Source organism: Mauremys mutica, chromosome 10, assembly GCF_020497125.1.
Source record: "Mauremys mutica isolate MM-2020 ecotype Southern chromosome 10, ASM2049712v1, whole genome shotgun sequence".
In the NCBI taxonomy this organism is placed as follows: Eukaryota; Metazoa; Chordata; order Testudines; family Geoemydidae; genus Mauremys; species Mauremys mutica.
Genome location: NC_059081.1, coordinates 55,300,071 through 55,309,888, shown reverse-complemented (window position 1 = coordinate 55,309,888; position 9,818 = coordinate 55,300,071). Strand labels below are relative to the sequence as shown.

The window sequence follows — 9,818 nt, the reverse complement described above, 5'->3', positions numbered from 1 at the left end:
GGTCCATAGTGTAGATGCAGCATATAGTGATGGAAGGGGGTTTTCTGTCACTATAGGAATGCCACCTCTCTGCTCTGGGTTTGGTCAGCATAGGTACAGCACTCAGAGTTGTGGATTGTTCAAACCCCTGAGTACTGTAGGTGTGTCAACCTAAATTTTAAGTATAGATAAGGCCTATCATTGTGCAGAGAATCTGAGTATTCCGTGGGTTGCCAGGGCCACTGAGTTTCTTCGGTGTCTTGTCAGTGGTACCAGACTTCATAACCATAATTTACCAAAAATGGTAACAATTCAAATATAAATTCCAGTCTTGCAAACATGCACATGCTTAATTTAACCAGCTTCATACTCCATTGGCTTTAAAGGGACTATGAACTAAGCATGAGCATGTTTGCAGGGTTGGTTAGTCTAACTGCCAAGGTGTTAGCCTTGGATCACAAATGAAATGAGTTTTTGTCAGCATGATTAACAACCACATTCGTGTTCAGTGTTACAACTGCAGAGTGTTGTAGTATATAGCTAAATATTCCAAGAAGAATGTCTGAGAAAAAAATATATCATAAAGCAATTTTCCAGGGATCAGAACAGAGAGATTAACAGCTTCAAACTCTTATTGTCAACTGGATAATTTTAAAGGGAAGCTGTCAGGCATAATTATTTTGCTTATGTATGAGCACCTAAAAGTGATTCGCTAGAAACAAAAGTGAAACTGAATAATTGGGCTCAATGTCCAAACTAAGGCTTTGTCTACGCTACGGACCTTACAGCGGTACAGCTGTGCCGCTGTAAGGTCTCACATGTAGCTGCTTTTTGCTAGCAGGCACCTGCTGGCATAATTAAACTACCCCCAATGAGTGGCATTTGCTGTGTTGGCAGGTTTTTGGGGGTTTTTTTGTTTTTTTTTACAACCCAACCAACAAAAGTTTTACCGACAAAAGTGGTAGTGTAAACAAAGCCTAATTGAAGTAGACAAAAAATAAACAGTGAATTGGGAAAAGTAAATTAAATTAAAAATATTTCTTTAATATAATATGTTAATACTGGCCCAGATTCTTATACCTTTTCTCACATTGAATAGTACCTTATGCCACAAGCTGTCAATTGAAGTAAATGGAGCTGTTTGCGGCGTAAGGTACTACCAATGTGAATTCGGTTATCACATTCTGGCCTCCCTGGAAAAAAAAGTGCTTTGTCTAAATTATTTTTAACTTGAAGATATCAGTTGTATTTGTAAAGACTCAGTGCTCAATACCCGTTTTTCTAGCTAAATCATACTCATGATACTATGCTTTGTTTAAATACCATGGTTTATAAAATTTACAAAATAGGGTGAAATGCAGAAAAGGAAGAATTAATACTTTCATGTTGTCAGATATTATAATTGTCTTCTTCAATATTAAAAGCAAAGAAAGATTAGAATGCAGTTTTCTTTTGAGAAAAGTACAGTTCTTCTTCAGACTTAAATTAACAATTCTATATATTTATATTAAGGTCCCAAACCAGTAAAGCACTTAAGCAAATGTTTTGCTGAATCAGGCCTGAGATGATGATCAGTTAATTTTGCCAGGATTTTTCAAGATAAATAGGAAAGTCACCACGCTCATTAACTGCCTTTAAATAAGCCTTTTAACTGATCTTAAACTAAAGTCTTTGCTGCCTAGCATAGTACTTTTTAAATATGCAATCATGCTACCTGTCTTTGATTTCCTACGCTAAGCGGGGTTGTGTCTGATCAGGGGTTGTATGAGTGATCTCTACAAAAAACACTTGCTGTAACTTGCTGTTGATTGATCTTTTCCTTTTAAAGGGGTATCTTCACTAGACTCTCTTGCCACAAAACATTCACTATTGCTACATGTTCAGTTCTATTGGTGGTAGAACTGATAAGGCTCCAGAGGGTTGTTTTAAGCACTGTCACACAAACTGATCTACACAACATAGTCCTTAAGACATGACAGATATTGATGCCTTGGTTATTTGAGTAATACGGTGTAACTGAACCACTGGTAATGATGGGAAATTTTTGCAGCCTGTTCCTGTTGAAAACAAACAGTTGTGAGGGTACACAAAGAATGCAGAATTGGGGCCTAAATCAATGCTGACCTTATACTAAGAGTGTGTGTTTTAGTTACTGTCTCTTTGGAAAGAGATAATGTACTATTCTGCTTTGAAAAATACCATAAAAGTGGCATGGTGAGGTTCCATAGTCATTGTATCTCAATGATTCCATATCAGATTTGCTCACAATTAAAATCCATTTTTCTATCGAGCAGCCCTGAAAACTGCACCTGAGCCCTCAGACTGGGTTCTTTAATTCTCACACATGGTAACCAGTTATAAGGATTTGTCAGGTAAAATTATTCCCTCAGTTGCGTATGTACAAAACATTCCCTTGTAATGCTTACCATAATTTGACCTGCGGTGTTTTTTAATTATTAGTGACAGTGTGTGAGAGGAAAGGAACCCAGCTTTGATTTCCGATTTGTAGAGCTGATTTGATTTTGAGTTTGAGTTTGTAGAGCTGACAGATACAGTTAAAAAGATGTTTTTTTCCCTAAACTAAGCCATTTTTATGTGAATCAGTGACCCACTATAAACCTGGAAGCCTAAAAGGCCATTTTCAGAGACACTTCAAAGTTAGCTTGATTTGACTCTGTGTTTCTATGTGGCCCAAGATTTCAGATTTTAAAATAAGTTTTACAAAACCTAATATTAGTAACTTTTAATGAAAATAAAGTTTTAGACACCAGGCTGGGTCACAAATCCTGTAAATTTTTAAAACTTAACAGTTTTTAATTTATTTTAAAATTTTTTACAGGATTTGTGACCCAGCCTGGTGTCTAATGCAAGATAACTGGAAAATAAATCTGACAAATCCATTCATCCTGGAAAGTAGAAATGAAATGAAGAGAGATAATAAAGAACACAGATAGTGAAAGGTTTTTAAAAATCCTTTCAGCTTTAATTATCCTAAGATGATCTACCAGCTGACAGTGCTTCTTAAAAATTGAGCATTAGACCACTTACGGTCATTACAAATGTTTATGGGATTTCTGCAAGTGTGGGGTATAAACCCAGTGTCCCGGTCAAGTACTGGGTTGTGTAATTGTTTGGCCTGCTGAAATTGCCTCCTCCAGTTTTGATCAGATAATGTCTTAAAATATCTCTCTATTAAAATGAAGTACAATAGGAGTGCAAATACAGCCAGACGTTTTGTGGGGATTTCTGTCCTCTTTGCTGATGAACCCACATCTTTGCTATCACTGTAACATATTTTGAGTAATTGTAATATTAAATTATAATTAAAAATTTAATTATTGTTGTGGCACTATAAATGGCAGGCACACACTATAATCCCATTTACAGTTATAGCCTCTAACAGTTCTACGGACAAATAGTTTATTTCTTGTTTGCTGGCTTGGTTGGGAATATAATAGAGTTGCACGTTTGAGTCTTCGGGAGGTAGTGAATGTCTGGCGTTGTTATAGTTTTATTATCACTCTAGTTGATTTAAGGCCTGATCCTGTTTACGTCGAAGACAGTGGCAAAACTCCCATTCATTTCATTTGGAAAGGCAGAGTGTGGGTATATATGCGATTAGTGTCTTGGGGCATCACTCAGAGGGCAGAGTTAAAGTTTCATGGACATGTACCATAACTCTGTATATCCTGCTTTCCAGAAGTTTGAGTTTGCCTAACTCGAATTGCTGGAATGGCGTGAGATACCTCTGGGCAACCTTAACTCTGTGTTAACAAAGTCCTTTGTCAATGAATTTCTTAGGGTTTTTTTTTTTTTTTTAAACGGAAACATGTTGTTGGTAGGAGTTAGTGGTCATTTAGGCAGTTGTAATGTGTGTAGTTGAAATGCTACTTCTGCCAGGTAATGATAATACTTAGTTCTTAGGTAGCAGTTTTCATCAGTAGATGTCAAAAAACTTTACCAAGGAGAAAAATATCATGCTGTCCATTGCACAAGTGGGGAAAGTGAGGCCCAGAGCAGTGAAGTGAGTTGGCCAAGGTGAGCCAGCATGCTAGTGGCAGGAATGGGAATAGAACCCAGACTTTCTGAGTTCCAGTCCATTGTTCACCCCATAGGCCACATGGTTGCTATGTGATTCCTAAGTGCCTCTCCTCCCCACCCCCCATACACTTTGTTATAGTCGAGTGGGATAATGGCTGTACTTTCAAATGTTTGGACTGTATGCTTACGGGGTCAGTGAGAGAAATCTGACATGGATTATGTCTAAAAAAAACCTTGATGATTTTATTACATGCTAGTTACAGTAACTTCAAATGAGTGAGAGAAGACTGGTGTGTTTCCCTCATGCCCTGCAAAGTACATCCCACCACTGCCATTTCTAGCTTACTGTCCCTTTGCTGTCCCATTAAGCCATTCATGGGTGAGGTGTGTACAAAAAACATTGGTAGAATCTGTGAACCTTAATACAAGCTGTTTTTTTCAGATGGACTGTATCTCAGGAACCTCTTGCTAAAATGACCCCAAATTTGGATAACTAAGCCAAATTTTATGAGCGAGCATGTGTATTTTAGATCACTTAGAAAAATCACCCTTTTAAAAAAAAAAAAAAGTCTTCTCAATCTTAGCAGCTGGAGAAGTGGTGCTCCACTATAATATGTTATGAAATTAATCATCAGTGATTGCTTTGCTGTATCTGGATTTCCAACACAGGATAATCAAGAAAGAATAGGAGGCTCTGAGAAGTGTGAAGTAGTCCATTGATCTCAATGTTTTAATTCTCAGGAGAGCACCCCATGGAGATGAATGCAGCCTGAAACAGTAGCTCTGAGGGCTGTGAACTTGTGTGTTCATCTGAGACCTTATCTACACTACAAAATTATGTCAACCTATATTACGTCGGCGTACAGCTGCTGCAGTAATTAAATTGCTTTTGAATGCCTACACTGTGCTCCTTGTGTCTAGGGTAACCAGATGTCCTGATATTAGGGGCTTTGTTTTATATATGAAATTATATCCCTCGTCCTCCTGCCCCAGAAAAGTGTCCCAATTTTCCACACTTGCTATCTGGTCACCCTGTTTGTGTCAGCGGTACATGTCCTCATTAGCAGCACTTGCATTGATGCAGATAGCAGTGTCCATAGGTAGCTATCCCACTGTGCAGCGTGCCACCATCTAATGCAGGGTGTTTTGGGAGGGTTTTGCAATGCCTCATGGGACCAAACGAGTCACGCGGGGTGCTGGGAACATGATTTCAGCATCTCATAGTGCAGTGTTCTCCATCCCATAATGTTTTGTGCCTCTTTTCAAAATCCCCACAAACCTGCATGTCCCTTCTCACTGTCTGCCATCTGTGTCAGAAATATGGATCCTGCACACTCTACTATTCTCATGAGCATTGCAAGCATAGGGCACCTGATCTTGCAGTATTTGCAAAGCCACCAGAGGAGCTGCAGGGAACATGATGAATCCATGGAGGCTAGATGTCTGTGGGACGTAGAAAGAAACAATTCAAAGTTATTGGTGGTATTCACAGAGCAGCTGCAGATGATAGAACACTGGTTGTGGACCTGGTAAAGGAGCATCAACTGTTGGGTTTGCACTGTCATGCAGGTTTTGGATAAGGAGCAGTAGCTACAGAATTTTCGGATGCACAAGGCCACATTCCTGGATCTGTGTGCAGAGCCCTCCAGCAGTGACACCAAACTGAGATCTGCACTGACAGAGGAGGAGCAAGTGGTGATTGCTCTGTGGGAACTTGCAATACCCAATTGCTACCAATCAGTCAAATGACTGTGACACTGGGCAATGTGCAGAACATTATGGTTTTGCAGCAGTGGGGTTCCCAAAATGTAGTGGAGTGATAGGGAGATGCATGCCATCTATTTTGGCCCCAGACCACCTTGCCACAGAGTACATCAACAGAAAGGGCTACTTTTCTGTGGTAATGCAAGCATTAGTCAATCACTGTGGACACTTTACTAACATCAGTGTGGACTGATCAGAGAAGGTGCATGATGTATGCATCTTTAAGAACACAGGTGCTGGTCAGAAAGCTGCAAGCAGAGACTTTCTTTCCAGATTGATAGATTACCACTGGGGATGTTGAAATGCTGGTAGTGATCCTGGGAAACACAGCGTACCCCATGCTCCCATGGCTCAGGAAGCTGGGCACCAGCTGCTTCAACAGTTCCAAGGAGTGCTTCAATTACAGGCTCATCAGATGCAGAATGACAGTTGAATGTGCCTTTGGCTGTTTGAAAGGTCGCTGGTGCTGTCTACTCAAGATTGAAATTCAGTGAAAAAAAAATCTCAATAGTTCTAGCTGCCTGCCATGTCCTGCATAATATTTATGAAGCAAAGAGGGGAAAGTTTCTGCTGGAGTGCTGGGAAAGGAGAGAGGGAATGCAAAGGTAGAATGTCTGTCTCCTGATTTTGAGCAGCTGGATACCAGAGCAGTAAGAAGAGCTCAAACTAGAGCTATTTGGTGCACAGAGGCTTTGGCTATGTGTACAATACTGTGGTAAGTTGACCTACGCTATGCAACTCCAGCAACGTACCTTGGGTCAAGTTACCACGGGGTCTATACCATGGGGGGTTGACGGGAGAAAATCTCCCATTGACTTACTCTACCCCTGACTAGAAGAGTAAGGTACAGGGGTTGACTGGAGAGTGATCTGCAGTCGATTTGGCGGGTCTTCACTAGACCCGCTAAATCGATGCCAGTGGATCAGTCTCAGAGCATCTATCCCCGCAGTAGTGTAGACCTGCCCTTTGAAAGACCATTTAATTAATGAGCTCCAGTAATGTGTGCTGCTGTAGTGCGCTCTACCTGGCATTGCTCTTTTGCACCCTGATATGAACCTTGTAATGAGTGCTGTGTATGTAGTAATATAACATTGTAAAGGTATCTATTACTATTGTCTGTGAATGATGTCAGCCCTACCCAGCATAGGTTGTGAACTAATAAAGATTAATTAAGTTTCCAAAAATATACTTTTATTCCATACCCATGCAAACAGACACATTTATAACTGAATAAAACTTAATAAATAATGGGAAACGGGTTAGTGAATGTCATTCACTAGCTAAGATAAATGTTGAACAGTTGAGGTCATTTTAGGCATGATCAGAACTTTGTTTTAATCCTTAGGTCTGCTAAAAAAGAATTGAGAATGTGCCAACCTTAAGAACAGTACTGGGGTAAGCTGTATCTCAGGAACCCCCCCAAATTTGGCTCACTTGCAGTACATTTAGATATTATTCTAATATAACTGTGCGTGAGAGATGCTACTATAAGAGGATCACTTTGGAATAGGGAGGAAAAAAATCAGTCTTTTCTGTGTAATGTTAAATATTGCTGCTTATTTGCTGGATTTTTCTCAAATGTCTCACCACTTATCATGCTTGTAAACTTTGCTTTGGCAACAAACTATATAAGAATACTAAAATTGATTATTTCTTCCTAGATATTGAAGCACAGATTCGAGAAATTCAAGGGAAAAAGGCTGCCCTTGATGAAGCTCAGGGAGTAGGCCTTGATTCCACAGGATACTATGATCAAGAGATTTATGGTGGCAGTGACAGCAGGTTTGCTGGATATGTGACTTCTATTGCAGCAACTGAACTAGAAGATGTAAGTGAAACATATTGTTTGATTTAGGGAAAGCCGTCAAAATAATTCAGATCTTAATTTTGTTTCTCTGAGTATTTTTAAATTAGTCAAATAAAGAAAAAAACTAGCAGATTTCTTTACAGATTGAATATTTTAATCTTAAAATTTCAAACTAAGTAAAATTTAAAATTGTAATTTACATAGATTCTAAGAGTAAAAAGAGAGAAAATAAAAGGGATTGTCTTTTTGCTGGTATTTACCTCCTTTCCTCAATAATGTCGTTAAATAAAAGACTGTCAAAATATTCATTCCCAATGTTTACAAAGTTTAGGCAAATATTTTAAGTCATAACCAAAATTCTAGTTGTGTGAATAGTCACAAAACACCTATTAACTCCTCTGACTATAAAGAAGTAGACCGTGTAGTTTAATAACCCAGGTATACTCTTTAAAAGAGTATATGGGGTAAGGAGAAGAGTAAACAAAACAAAAGTTAAGCTGACACTTGTAATTCAAAAGTTGGTTACATAGTAGGTATTTTGATACTTGCTTACTAGTTTTTTTTGGTCAAGTGCTATTAGTTGTCATTTGAAGAGGTCAAAGGCTGCATTTAAAACAGACCTCCTAATGAAGGGATAAAGTCAATTTAATAACTTTTGCATATATTTCAGTTCAAATGGCTTACTTTTAATAGCTATTTAATAGTATTAAAACTGGCTACTGAGCTGTAGCAGGGAATGTCTGTACTGAATATAGTTAGATTACTATATGTACAGTATATATATTGTAGGTACTTTTCACATGAGAATTTCTAATAATATTTCGTTTAGAATTCTGTTTGTGATTCAGTAGCTATTATTGAGTGGGCAGTTTCTTTATAAGTTTCTGATTCCTTCCAGCCCCCACCCACAGGTTTCCCATCAGCATTCCCTCGTGAAATTTTGTCATTCACATCGCCCCCTTTTTTTTTTCCCCCCCAAAATTTCAGATTGAATTGATTTACTGGGGATTGTGTAGAGTGGAGATTCTTTTTATTAGGTATATTACATGCCTCTGGCATCTTACATTTCCAACAATTGATGTTGGAGATCATCTGGTACTTCTGTTTAACAAGTATAGACAATTTACTTCAGGCTTGACAACATGTGGCAGAACACATGATGCTTGCACCTCGGCAAGCTATATTTTAATAACGTAAGTAGCATCATCTGCTCAGCAGTTGATTTTTTGGAGTAAAACTGTACTTTTATGAGCAGGGGGATAAAGTATAGAGTAAATGTAGCTGATTCTATTTCAATACAATATAGAAATCTGTAGCTATAAAATGTAAATCTTGCAACATGCGGTTTAAAATAAACAATACATTTATCTTTCTGAAAATTTTGTTTTGACAGGATGATGATGACTACTCCTCTACAAGTTTGCTTGGTCAGAAGAAGCCAGGGTACCATGCTCCAGTGGCGTTACTTAATGACATACCACAGTCAACTGAACAGGTGAATTTTCTTAAATATATGAGTATAGAGGAAAGTCATTCTAGGTTTTTTGTGTAAGTGTTTTTGGTTTTTAGTAAAAGATTATACAATATATTATCTTAAAGTGGTTCCTATAGCTTTTATGTTCCATATTTTTAAGACTTTAAAAGCCATTTGGAAAAATACCTTAGTTCTTTCCCTATGAAACTGGCACTTTTATAATTACTAAAAACAGGGGCAAGTGCTTGAAAATCATCTTTATAAGGAGGAGAAAAAACTACAGTTAAGTGAAAGAGCAATTAATTTGAAGCATGGTAATGTGGTTTAGTCAGATGTGACTGCTGGACAGAAATTCACTGGTAGAAATCACTTTTTCCAGTTGTAAAGGGTAATTTCCCCTCAGTTTACTGTTCCGATGTTTTATGATTTGAGACTGTAAAATAAATCCTAACCCATGTAATAATACTGGAAACCCACATGGGTTTACCTTTCTACCACTCATCAGTTATCTTTCATACTGCTATTTTGTATAGTGGGCTAACAATCAAATATTCTTTACTTTAAGTATGATCCCTTTGCTGAACATCGTCCACAGAAGATTGCAGATCGAGAAGATGAATACAAAAAGCACAGACGGATGATGATCATTTCTCCTGAGCGTCTTGATCCTTTTGCAGATGGTAATTGGTTTCACTTTTTTATAGGTCTTATCAAGTTTGTTGTCTTAAATTGTCTTTAGCCCTTTGATTTCTT

General features: G+C 38.1%; 1 protein-coding gene across 3 annotated transcripts in view; it reads left to right on the top strand.

The window, feature by feature from the left end:
• The window catches only part of SF3B1 (splicing factor 3b subunit 1), a 35,002-nt gene that overhangs the window by 1,624 nt on the left and 23,560 nt on the right, over nucleotides 1-9,818 (top strand). For all 3 annotated transcript variants that reach the window (XM_045031917.1, XM_045031919.1, XM_045031921.1), the window contains exons 2-4: nucleotides 7,446-7,612; nucleotides 8,985-9,086; nucleotides 9,631-9,745. In XM_045031917.1, the coding sequence (XP_044887852.1) occupies nucleotides 7,446-7,612; nucleotides 8,985-9,086; nucleotides 9,631-9,745 (384 nt within the window). The remainder of the gene's footprint in view (nucleotides 1-7,445; nucleotides 7,613-8,984; nucleotides 9,087-9,630; nucleotides 9,746-9,818) is intronic.